The sequence below is a fragment of the Elephas maximus genome, chromosome X, assembly GCF_024166365.1.
Source record: "Elephas maximus indicus isolate mEleMax1 chromosome X, mEleMax1 primary haplotype, whole genome shotgun sequence".
Classification (NCBI taxonomy): domain Eukaryota; kingdom Metazoa; phylum Chordata; class Mammalia; order Proboscidea; family Elephantidae; genus Elephas; species Elephas maximus.
The window spans coordinates 56,977,395-56,990,687 of NC_064846.1; the positions used below are offsets into that span (position 1 = coordinate 56,977,395).

Genomic DNA, 13,293 nt, shown 5'->3' on the forward strand with positions numbered 1-13,293 from the left:
CAGCGTACAGCACACAAAAATTCTATTTTGTTCTATTTCATAGGTGATACTGTATGTGTCATTACAGCCAGGCCTGAAATACTCATAAATGCCCACGATGTCAAACTATTAAATGGGTGTTCATTCATTCATATTTTAGCACTTCTTCCTGAGGTTCAAATGACCTATATTCACCAATGAGGGTAGGAGTACAGAAAATACACATTACCTCAGTAAGTCACTATCTTCTGGGATAGTCTTCAATTGCATTTATTATATATAAGTTATACTTTGATTAGATATACTTGAAAGGTAGGAAAAATTTTTACTTTTTTCCCACTTTGGGATTTTTAATGAAATTTTACATATTTGCAATCATTTTATATGATGAACAGTTTGGAAGACAGACATTAGAATCTAAACTTTAAACAAGAGGGGATCAAGAGGCCAAAATAGTTAGGTGGCTTCTCTAAGGTCACGGAATTCATTAGTGAAAACCCAGAACTAGAAGCAATGGAAGGACCCCTTGACATCCAGCCTTTCAGTTCTGGAAGCAGCAGTCAAGAATCGAATGATGTATTGCATTGTGCAAATCTGCTCCAAAAGGCCTCTTTAAAGTTCTAAAAGGCAAAGATGTCACTTTGATGACTAAGGTGCACCTGACCCAAGCCATGTTCTTTCTTCTCAATCACTTCATATGCATAAGAAAGCTGGCCAATAAAAAAAAAGAACATAGAAGAAGAATTGACGCATTTGAACTGTGGTACTGGCAAAGAATACTGAATAGAAGAACAAACAAATCAGTCTAAGCAGAAACAAAACCGAAACACTCCTTAAAAGCAAGGATGATGAAACTTCATCTTAATTATGTTGGACACCAATCCCTAGAACAGGACATCATGTTTGGTAAGTAGAGAGAGGGTCAGTAAAAACAAGGAAAACTCTCAGTAAGATAGACTGGCACAATAACCGCAACAACGGGCTCAAGCATATCAAAGATCATGAAGATGGCACAGGACCAGGCAACATGTTGTTCTGTTATACGTAAGGTTGCCATGAGTCAGAGCCTACTCGATGGCAACTAACATCAATATTAAAAAGCATAATAATTTAAATGAAGTGAAAGGTAAAATCAAATGAAAAGACATTTTTAAAACATAACACCAAGTTTAGAGTATTTTTTTTCTTTCAAGTAAAACCATTTTGTAATATAAAAGGTATCTGATGTAAAGAAAGAATTTATACTACGTTAATAAAAGGTATATGGGGCATCACAGAATTATTTACTTTTCTTTCCAGATCTACTCCAATACCAAGAGGAAAGAAAAGCTATGATTAAAAGGAAAACAAATATAAGAAATCTAATAGCAACTTAAGTATTAAACATTAAGTCAATATTTATAACTTGGAGAATAATACACAAATATACTGGGTAAAGAAAGTAGTTTATTCTTTTTTGTACAATTGGGATAGTAAACCAAATTTTGTTTTCCTTTTCTCTAGATATCTTTTGCACCGAAGCCAAAATAGCTGCTATTCTTGTTTAAATCTTGTTTTTCTTCTGTTATGAGATTTCTTTGAAAAAGATTTAACTACCTTTGGCTTATTTTCACAGCCATCTATCTACTCTTAAGAGGGTTAAGAAACTAATCAAAAGAAGAAAAATATGGGCTTTTATAGATTGAATTGTGTCCCCCCAAAATGTGTTGTAAATTCTAACTCCTATACCTATGGTTATGGAGCCCTGGTGGTGCAGTAGTTAAGTGCTCGGCTGCTAACCGAAAGAAAGCTTGGCCGTTCGGATCCACCAGCTGCTCCTTGGAAACCCTATGGGTTTCTTTGTTATGTTAATGAGACAGTATTAGCGTAGGGTGTGCCTTAAATCAATGTCTTTCTAGATATAAAATAGATCAAACTGGCCATCGAGCAAGCAGAGATGGGGCATGAGAGATGCCAATCCACATGAAGGTTGCTCATGAGCAGAAGTTCAAAAGAGACAAGCACCTTCCTCCAGAGTCAAGAGACAAGAAAGCCTTCCCCTAGAGCCGGTATCCTGAATTTGGACTTCTAACCTCCTAAAGTGTGAAAAAATAAATCGTGTTGTCAAAGCCACCCACTTGTGGTATTTCTGTTATAGCAGCACTAGATAACTAAGACAAGAGCCCCCAAAAAAGGTACTCAGCAAGTCATTACTGAGCAAAAATACTAACCCAAGGGAAAATATTTCTCTTTCCTGGAACACAAAGTTTAGAAAAGTTTCTTCAATGATCTGAAGATTGTTAGGAGTTAAATTCCTAGATGAAAAATAACATGAAAGATAATCAAAATCCCTTCTCGCAAATGAAAATGTTACATGCTCTTAAGGACAAAATACCATGTTCTGAAAAAAAAATATGGAAAGTTATTTAGAGCACAAAGTTGAAAGAAATCTCTAAATGAGAAAATTATCCATTGGGAAAGCTAACACATTTACTTCAAGGCAGTTAAAGCTGCATTCTTCCCAGTATATGTGTAACATTCCACACCATTAAACATTCCCTCCTTTTTGAAAGTTTCTTCAGTTGGCTTCCAGCACACCAGTCTCCTAATTTTTCTCCTAGCTCTCTGGTGGGTCCTTTTCAGTCTTTTGCTGGTTCCTTCTATTCTCTACCCTTAATGTTGGCATACCCCAGGGCTCAGTCCTTGGCCATCTTCTCTTCTCTAGCTGTATTACGTGATCTCATCCAATATCATGGCTATTCCCTGATGGCTCTCAAATTAATTTTTCCAGTCCCAACTGGTTCCTTGAACTCCAGGCTTGGATATTCAACTGCCTACTCAGGATCTCCAGCCGAACATGGTCAAAATAGAACTTCTGATTCCACACCCCTCCAAACCTGTTCATCCTCCAGTATGTGTCATCATGCATCTCAGAATTCACCCATTTGCTGAGGTCAAGGAGTCATCCTTGACACCTACCACTCTTTCTCCCTCCTCATATCCAAGCTATCAGCAGATCCTTTCTTCTCTACCTTCAAAATAGAGCCTGAATCCAACCTCTGACCACGTCCCCATCATCTACCACCCTAGTCCAAGACTCTTGCTTGGAACATTGTAACAACCTAAGTGATCGCTCTGCTTTCACTCTTTCTCTCCTTCAGTCTAATCTTCACACTGCTGCTCCACACTTCATATAGGTAAGTCAAATTATGTCACTCTTCTACTCTCAATTCCTCTAATGGCTTCCCATTACATATCCATGCCAGGCTCTAAGGACCTTCATGAACTAGTTAGTCTCTGGCTTTTTCCTCTATTTCATTTTGTATTCCTCTCCTCCCTTAGTCACTGTTTTAACCTCATTGGCCTCTTTGTTATTCCTCGAAGATGTCAAGTAAGTTAACATTTTAGGGCCTTTTTGCTTGCCTTAAGGAGCTTGGTGGCACAGTGGTTGAGCACTGGCCTGCTAATCGAAAGGTTAGTAGTTTGAATCCACCAGCTGCTCCATGGGAGAAAGATGTGGCAGTCTGCTTCCATAAAGATTACAGTCTTAGAAATCCTATGGGATAGTTCTGCCCTGTCCTATAGGGTCACTATGAGTCAGAATCAATTCAACAGCAATGGTTTTTTTCACAGTCACTTGCCTTTACCTCTGCCCGGAATGCTTTTCCCCTAGATTCTTACATGGCTCACATTTTTACTTCATTAGGGGCTCTGCCTATGTCACCTCCTCAAACAGGCCTTCCCTGACCATCTTAAGTAGTAACTCTCTCAACATTTTGTCCCTATCTCCTGCTCCTTCTTCATAGTACATGATAACCATATTTTAGATGTTATATTTTTATTGTCTGTATTTCCCACTGGAGTGTAAGTTCCACAAAAGCAGGTACTTTATACTGTGCTGTATTTCCAGCCCACAGAATACCAGGCACGTATTAAGTAGTTCGATAAATATCTATTTATTGAATGAATGAAGAAGATTTACAGTCTGAACACTGCCCCATAATATAGTTTTGCAAAAAAAAGAAAGGAACCACAACAATGTGGCCGTAAGACAAAAACAAATTCAACTTGGCTTCTCTAAGTGATATGAATTTTATTATAAAGAGGAAGAGTTATTCAGTAGCACTGAAGCAAAATTTTATAGTAAATTTTCAACAAGATAGTCTAGCTATTTTGAAATAAAAGGAAAGCTTCAGAATTACCCTTGAAAGTAAAGTTGTAGTTAAGTTTATTTGGGCCTGAACATTTAAAAACTGGACATATATATATATACAAATGAACACACAGAAAAAAAATACAGCAGTTTCATGAAATCAAACCAGTAAAAACAGGAATGTCTTGATTGCCCCACAATCCTCTTCCCTTCCTCCTGTCATCAAACTGCTACCAGTAAAGGCCCAGACAGCTATTATATACTTAGAGCCAGCTTTTAGAGTTATATATGTTGACTTACTGCTGGTACTGTCGTTCACAGTAAGAAAAATGACAATACAACAAATGTTTCACCAATTTAGCACAGTACTTTGCATGTGTCTGTCTATGGATTAATTGCCACTGTGTATTACCTGTTCTCTTCATCTGTGCAGCTTATAGTACAAAAATAAGAAAAATCCTACCATATAACAGATGTGGCTCCTAATGCATAATTTGGTTGAAGACAGAGCCTGATGATGAAGAGGTGATTTTTCATTAGTGGGCAAAGAAATCTAAATTCTGAAAAATAAAGTTAGCCACACCAAGGCATTCCTGGGCCATGGATGGAAGGGCAAGTCCAAAAAGGTGGCTGTCTGTTGGCAAAGCAAATATGGAAACTCAAGTTGAGCCATTTGGCCACTATAGCAACAAGGAATTTAGTCTAGTGTGCTCAGTTTGTTTATGTCAGTATTTAATGCTCATCATTGTGGTTTATGTTGTTTCATCAGGGGGTAGAAGAATGATGAATATTACTTCTTATGAAAAGTTTCAGGCCTTGTAATCCCTGTGAAAATAAATAGTCCAAATACCAGCTCCATTTCTTTCCCTGCAGGCACAGAAAAAGGAAAATTATTTTACTATGCTTATTCTCTACTTCCTTTCTTTACCTAGCATTGTGCGACTAATTACTGTTGCATGTGGCCTTTCTAGCCATGGTCTTGTAATGCCACTCAGGTGACTGTGGGATAGGGTCATTGTGGCCTACCAAGGGGATCGATCAGTTTTGCCTTAAAAGAGAGCCAATTCCAGAGCAGAATGAGACCTCATCATCATCAAAGGAGAGACCCACAGCAGAGACCTGCAGGAGACGGCTCAGTGGGCTTCCCAGCCCATGGAGCAAGAAAGCTGAGTGCTTTGGGGAAGAGACTGAGGGCCAAGGAGAAGTCTATGCCTGACCCATGAATTTGGGACCTGCTATCCTCCACAATTGTGTGAGCCATTTCCTTCATATGGTTGGTGAGTTCTGTGAAACACTGCAATGAATTAGGGAACCCAAAGACAGGAGGGAGAGTTCTGAAGTGAGAGGGAGTAGTTGACTTTAGAGATGATGGAGTGGGGTAGCAGCTTGGAAAAGTTGGACATTTGGGACATCTTTAACCTCCATCTCATAGGAACCAGCTTTGTGCTGATCCTTATAAAAGAAATTATTCATTTACCTAGGAAAAGTTAAAGGATCCTAGATGTATATAACAAGAGTTACCTCATAGGGGCCAGGTTCATAATGGGCACTCAATCACTAAGTTAACATTTATGCCAAAAAGTACCCAAAATCCAAGGGTTAAACATCCCTTTTATTATACTGGCAAAAGAAAAAAAAATTTAGCTGGTCAACTGAGCAAAGTACTGTGGAATGGAAACAGTTCATTATTCTAATGCTCTAGAAATTTAACATCTAAAATACATATAACACAACTTACGGGGCAATGAGTTTATGTTAATGAGGGAGGAACAATACAGAAAAGGAGGATGAGTATGGTTACACAACTTGAAGAATATAATCATGTCACTGAATTGTACATGTAGAAATTGTTGAATTGGTGTATGTTTGCTGTGTATATTCTCAACAAAAAATAAAACAAAATACATAACACAGGAGCAGACATTATTACATTACTGCCTATATTAAGTATGTACACAGCTGAAGTTTCTATAATGATGACACAATTATGTATGGTTTTGTTAAATCAGTCTCATTACAGTCACATGTTGTATATACGCAACTGTACTATAAAATGAGACTATGCATGACCACAACATCAAGAGTTGAACTATGAATAGTAATATTCTACAGAACACTGTGGAGAGTATGTGCCAATTAGTTCAAATAAAAGTCACTGGAATGAATTCAGAAGGCAAACATTTTGTTTTGACTTTGTGGAGGCAGCAGAGTTTAGATCTGGAGAAAGGTAAAGGTATAAATACTCCTAATGAAGTTAAAAACTGTACAAAGTTTATTTACCTGAATAAAGCTCAGTTTTATGATCCTTGCCTCTGGCTGTACCTTAAAACAAACAAAGGGAGTGGGAGAGATATAGGGATGGAAATATTTCGTTAGCAAAACTTACCAGAAAAAGATTGCTGTTCACTGTCTAATTCATTTGCTAAGTTCCATTCCTACCAACACTCTGATTCCTTTTGAACTGGCACCCACTATAACCCTCTAGATTTCTTTCTCCCTTAGAAGCACAAACAGAGGGGAAATAAACTCACAGTAGATAAAATTAGCATCATTTTGCTAATATATGGCCTTGTTTTTTTTTTTTTTTTTTAATTCTGTACTTAGCCACTAGGATGGGGATGGAAGGTTTACAGGAAGCTTTTTAAAGAAATATGGTACGTAAATTGAACTTTGAAGGATGAAGAGGAAGTCTGAGTAAGGCAGTCTGTATACATAGTATATTCCGTAAAACTCTGTAAGTCTTTATGAAAACTCAGACCTAGGTAATCCTATCTATTCCCTGGCTCTAACTATGACTTACTGTATTTCATTGAATCTAAGAACCATCAATTCTAAGAAACGTTTTTTTAAATACCACTAAAAAAATTCCTCTTATTAAGCTATGCATAACACAATGCCTTTTTAACACTTAGAATTTTTATTTTATAATGATTCAAAGACTTGTTTTAGATGCAGGCAAATTTTTAATCATATATTACTCTTATACAAACAAAATGGTAAATATAAACAAACTGTGAAGGTATTTCTAAAACTCCACATTCAGAGTTCAACTCTTCTCAACTACTTTTCTACTTAAGAGTCGTGATCCCTTTGTTTTTTTTACACAATGTCATTCTCTCTGCCATAAAGAGTATGATGCAACATTTCTTAAAACAACTAAAAGCTATTGGCGCTTCCCTCCCTCCCAAATCAGATGATTTTAGGGAGTTAAAACAGTGTTGAAATATTGTCTCCAGATTATTTTTCCAAGCTGCTGACATCCATTCTGCACGGTCTGATTCTGGCAATCTGCCTATGCAAACTTTAACAGCAAATGACGACTGTATCATGATTGTTACCTGGCTGACAACAATCTTATTAAGATGCATCCTGATCTCCAAGAAGTTAAAAAGTGAAAAAAATGTACATTTATGGAACTGATGAAATGTAGTACAAGCTGATGACTTACATATTTATTTCTCTAGCTCTAAAATTTCTCTCCTGAACTCCAAGCCTGTACTTCAAACTGCCTACTTACATTTCTTCTTCGATGTCTAATAGGCATCTCAAATTTAAGTAGGTCAAGACACAACTTGAATCTCAACTTGCCCCTTCCTCAAAATAAAGGAAATAATCTCTCCTGTTCTTTCAGCAGTGTTCCTCTTATTAGTAAATGGAACACCATCAACTCAGTTGCTCAAGTCAAAAGTCCTTCCCTGTTTCTCATCCTCACTTACATCAAGCCATCAACAAGTCTTGTCTGCTCTACCTGTGCATCGTATCTCAAAGGAGTCAACTTCTATCCATCTCCACTGCCATACGAATATAAGTCACTATTAATTATCTCTTGTCTAGACTACAGCAATAGCCTGGCTAACTGGTGCCCCTGCTTCCACTAGGGTCTCCTCATAGAACCTCATCTTCCACAAAGAAGCCAATGTGATCTCTATTAAATGTTAAGTCAGATCATATTACAATCCTGCTTAAAAATCTTTCAACTGTTTCCCACTGGACTCTTTACCAGACCTGTAAGATATACGGCCTCTGTGTCTCTCTAAATTCACCTCATTCCAATTCTCCCTCTTGTTCCTTAAGCTCTAAGCCTCACTGGCCTACCTTATTATCTGTGAACCCCCTGGAATGCTTTCTCTAGCTATTCTCAGACTCATTCTCATCTTTTAGACAAAATCTCAGATCAAATGTCACCTCTTCAAAGAGGCCATCCTTGACCACCCATTCCTGAAAACTCCCCAGTCATTCTCTTACCCCGCCCAGTTTATTTCTTTAATAGCATCTATCAAAATTTAAAATTATCATGTTTACTCATTTCTTGTTTATTATTTCCCCTTGTTAGAATATAAACTCCATTTGGGCATGGTATCTGTCTTCTTCACCACTATATTCTCAGTACCTGGAGCAAAGTGGGAACCAAATAAATATTTGTTGGATGAATGAACAAATAAATAGTTGTTAATTCAAAGGCAACTTATGATAAGAAAACATAGAGCTTTAGAATTTCCTGGAATGTAGGCTCTTCAAATGTTTAAAATATTTTGACTCGTTAAGTGAGCTGAGCTCTTTGATACTGAGAACTGACTGGCCAAGTTAAATTCACTAAATTATCTCTATAGAGTGGCTACTTTGAAATAATGACAATGTGATAATTCACTAAAATAAAATTGCCAGAATTAAATCATACTACCATGGCATCTGGAGCCCTGGTGGTACAGCAGTTAAGAGTTCGGCTGCTAACCAAAAGGTTGGCAGTTCAAATCCACCAGCCACTCCTTGGAAACCCTATGGGGCAGTTTTACTCTGTCCTATTGGGTTGCAATGAGTTGCAATCAACTTGACGGCAATGGGTTTACCATGGTATCAAGGAGCTCTGGTGGCACAACAGTTAAGTGCTCAGCTAATAACCAAAAAGTCAGTGGTTCGAACCTACCAGGGGTTCCATGGGAGAAAAGACCTGGCGATCAGCTCCAATAAAGATGATAGCCTCGGAAACCTTATAGGGCACTCCTACTCTGTTCTACAGGGTCACTATGAGTTGGAATTGACTAGATGGCACACAACACCACCAGTGTCAGAGGTTATTTGTACTTAGTGCACAGTTACTTGGTGACTGGAGTTCAAAGACACTCTTTTAATAGAAAAATTCACATTAATGCCAAGTATTTTCTGAACCTTATAGAAACACCACCAATTACAAAAATGACAGTTTCAGTTTGCCAAAGAACAATGTTCTCTTCTGTTCTATGCTGCTAGAATTTAACCCTCCAGAACCAACCTACCTTAAACATTTCAAAAAGCAGTTTCTGATTTAAAAAAAATGAATTGCTGATCCTCCAAAACAAGTTTGCTTACCTATGTCCAAATCAATATACTACTTTAGATACTATAATATTTTTTAAAAAAAAAAGGGCAGAATAAATTCTAGTCTACCTATGATTCATTACATGTTGTTATGTTTTGAATTGTGTCCTCCCAAAATACGTGTTGGAATCCTAACCCCTATACTTGTGAATGTATTCTAATGCAATGTAATCACCTTCCATAATGCATTCTAATGTAATGTGATCAATCAATCAGTTGAGGTCGGATCAGTGTAGGGCAGACCCTAAACCTAATCACTTCTGAATTATAAAAAGAGCAGGGTGGACACAGACAGGTGCATGCGTGCGTGTGCGTGCACGCATACATACACATGGTAAAGACAGAGCCAGATGAATTGACAAGCCCAGGAACTCCAAGAACTGCAGGCTACCAGAAGCTGAAATAGACAAAGAAGGACCTTCCCCTCCACCTAGAGCCACACCCTGTCTGGGCTTTTCGCATTCTGGACTATGACTAAATAATCTTCTGTTCTTTAAAGCCACCCACTTGTGGTATTTCTGTTAAAGCAGCAATAGGTAACTAAGACGTATGCTTTTCCAGCTAAGAATTGTGGAAGCTGCAACTGTTAACAGAGTAGAAAAACGGACACCTATTCATTGCTAAGAAGGAGCCCTGCTGGCATGGTGGTTAAAACCCAGCAGGTGCTCTGTGGGAGAAAGATGCGGCAGTCTGGTTCCGTAAAGATTACAGCCTTGGAAACCCTATGGGGCAGTTCTACTCTGTCCTATAGGGTCGCAATGAGTAGGAATCAAATCAACAGCACTGGGTTTTATTCAATACTAGTCCTAATGCAATTTGGTATAACTTCTACTGAGAGCCATTTGACAAAAACCAACAAAATTAAAAAGATATACCTTTTGAAAGTAATTCCACTTTGGACAATTTTATCCAATAGACAGCTTGCATTATGTGTAAAATGATGTATACAGTTCAAGGACATTCCTGAGAGTATAATAACATGATTAAAAACAACTTAAATGCCCCATAAGAGGGGACTGCTTAATTTACATTAAATGCATACAATGGAATAACTATGTAGATATCAAAAAGAATGAGGCAGCCCCATATGTACCAACATGGAAAAAAAAGCCAAGTAATTAAGTCAAAAAATGAAATTGCAGAAAAGTGTATATAGCATATAGTGTTGACAAAGGTAATTTACACAGAAATGTCTCTGGAAGAATATTCAAGAAATTGCTAAGAGTGGATGCCTCTGGGGAGGGAAACTGAGTAACTAGAGGACAGGGTTAGGAAGGAGATTATTTAAAGAAACTTTTTTATTAGGGAAAATTACAAACAAATACAAAGAGAATATAATAAACCCCTATGAATCACCCAGATTCAACAATTATCAACTTATAACTAATCGTGTTTCCCCTATTCCCTACCTACTGCCATCTACCCCCAGATTTAAAAAAAAAATTTATTTGAGGTCAAATTCACATAACATAAAATCAGCCATTATAAACAATTTAGTGGAATTTAATACATTTACAATGCTGTGGACCCACCACTGCTATCTAGCTCTAGAACTTTTTTCATTACCCAAAAGGAAACCCCATACCGATTAAGCAGTTGCTTACCTGGGTGTAATGGATCAATTTTGTGTGGCCTTTCTAGCCACAGTCTTGTAACTATCACCCGCGTGATTGGGTGGGACTGTGTAAATAATTGTGGTCCACCAAGGCGATTGGTTGTTTTGCCTTAAAAGAGAGCCAATTCTAGAGCAGAGAGGACAGCCCACTACCACCAAGGAAAAACAGCCAGGAGCCAGTGCATCCTTTGGACCCAGGATCCCTGTGCTGAGAAGCTCCTGGAAGTAGGAGACAGAGAGAGAGAGAGAGAGAGAGAAAGACAGAGAGAGAGAGAGAGAGCTATGACCCTGAAGATGGTGAGAGGCGCTGGCAGGAGAAACCCCACAGCAGGAGATGGCACAGTGGATTTCCCAGCCCACGGACTGAGAAAGCTGAATGCCTTTGGGTAGAGGATGAGGGCCAGGGAAAGGCCTGCCTGCAAGCACAGCTGGAAAGAGGCTGTCCTGATGGAAGAAATGTATCCTTGAGTGTTCCTGAGCCTGAATTGTAACCTGTTACTTCCCTAATAAACCCCATCATCGTGAATATGGCCTGTGAGTTCTGTGTGGCCAATGCAATGAGTTATCGAACCCAGCAGAGAAGTAGAGAGTGCCATAAGAGGGGCGGTTGGTGTCAGCAGTAAAGCTAGCAGAGAGAAGAGGCATGTCTGACCTCTGTCTCATAGGAATCAGCCTTGGGCTGTTGATCTTGAGTCTCCTTCCCCCTTGTGAAGTTAGAGGAGGTCAGGCACTGCCCCCATGCTGTTTTTACATCCCCCCTTCTGTTCTCCCCACAATTCTGGCAATTACTCGTTTGTATTGTCTTTATGAATTTGCTTATTCTGAATACTTCACATAATGGAATCATACAGTGTATGGCCTTTTGTGTTTGGCTTCTTTCACTTAGCATAATGTTTTTGAGGTTCATCTATTTTGTAGCACAGATTATTACTTCATTCTTTTCGTGTATTTCATTGTATGGATTATATGTCATTGTATGGATACCACATTCTGTTTATTTATTCATCCATTTATCGATGGACGCTTGGGTTATTTCCACTTTTTGGCTACTATAAATAATATTACAATGAACGTTCATGTACAAGTTTGAGTCCCTGCTTTTAATTCTCTTGGGTATACACCTAGGAGTAAAACTGCTGGGCTGAACAACAAAGTTGGTGGACTCATACTTCTCAATTTCATAGCTTACTACAAAGCTACACTAATCAAGGTAGTGTGGTACTAGAATAAGGAAAGACATAGCGATCAAAGGAATAGAATTGACGAGTCCAGAAATAAACCCATACATCTACGGTCAATTGATTTTTAACAGGGTGCCAAGACAGTTTAATGGTGAATGAGTCATCTTTTCCACAAATGCTGCTGTGGCAACTGTATACCTACATGCACTATATAGGACATCTACATCACGCCGTATATAAAATTTAACTCAAAATGAATAAAAAACCTGAATGTAAGACTTAAGACTATAAAACTCTTACACAAAACATGAGTGAACTTAGGTCAGGCAGTGATTTCTTGGCTATGACAACAAAAACACAAGCAGTAAGAGGAAAAAATTCCTAAGTTGGATTTCATCAAAATTAAAAATGTTTGTGCTTCAAAAGACAACAAAACAGTAAAAAGACAACCCACAGAATAAGAAAAAAAATTGCAAATCATATGTCTCATAAGGGACTTATATCTAGAATATAGAAAGAACATTTATGACTCAAAAATAAAATGACAAATCAGTTGATTAAAACTTGGACAAAGGACTTGCATAAACATTTCTCCAAAAAAGATATACACATGGCCAAGAGTCACATGAAAAGATGCCCAACATTATTAGTTATTAGGGATGCGCAAAACAAAACCACAATGAGATACCACACCACTTCGCACTCACTAATCCATAACCTGTTGCCATGAAGTCAATTCCGATTCATAGTGACCCTAAAGGACAGGGCAGAACTGCCCCATAGGGTTTCCAAGGCTGTAATCTTTACAGAGGAAACCTGGTGGCGTAGTGGTTAAGAGCTATGTCTGCTAACCAAGGGGTCGGCAGTTCAAATCCACCAGGCACTCCTTGGAAACTCTATGGGGTAGCTCTACCCTGTCCTACAGAGTCGCTGTGAGTTGGAATCACCTCAATGGCAACGGGTTTGAGTTTTGTTTGTTTGTTTAATCCATCCTTACAGAGGCAGACTTCCACATCTTTCTCTTGTGGAAC

The 13,293-nt window shown here is 38.2% G+C and overlaps 1 protein-coding gene across 1 annotated transcript in view; it reads right to left on the minus strand.

The window, feature by feature from the left end:
- Positions 1-4,198: 4,198 nt before the first annotated feature.
- CENPI (centromere protein I) overlaps positions 4,199-13,293 on the minus strand; it is an 89,708-nt gene continuing 80,613 nt past the window's right edge. Inside the window, exons 20-21 of the mRNA XM_049872711.1 lie at positions 6,392-6,433; positions 4,199-4,978 (exon numbers count right to left, since the gene is read on the minus strand). Coding sequence (XP_049728668.1) covers positions 4,877-4,978; positions 6,392-6,433 — 144 coding nt within the window. The 3' untranslated portion in view covers positions 4,199-4,876. The remainder of the gene's footprint in view (positions 4,979-6,391; positions 6,434-13,293) is intronic.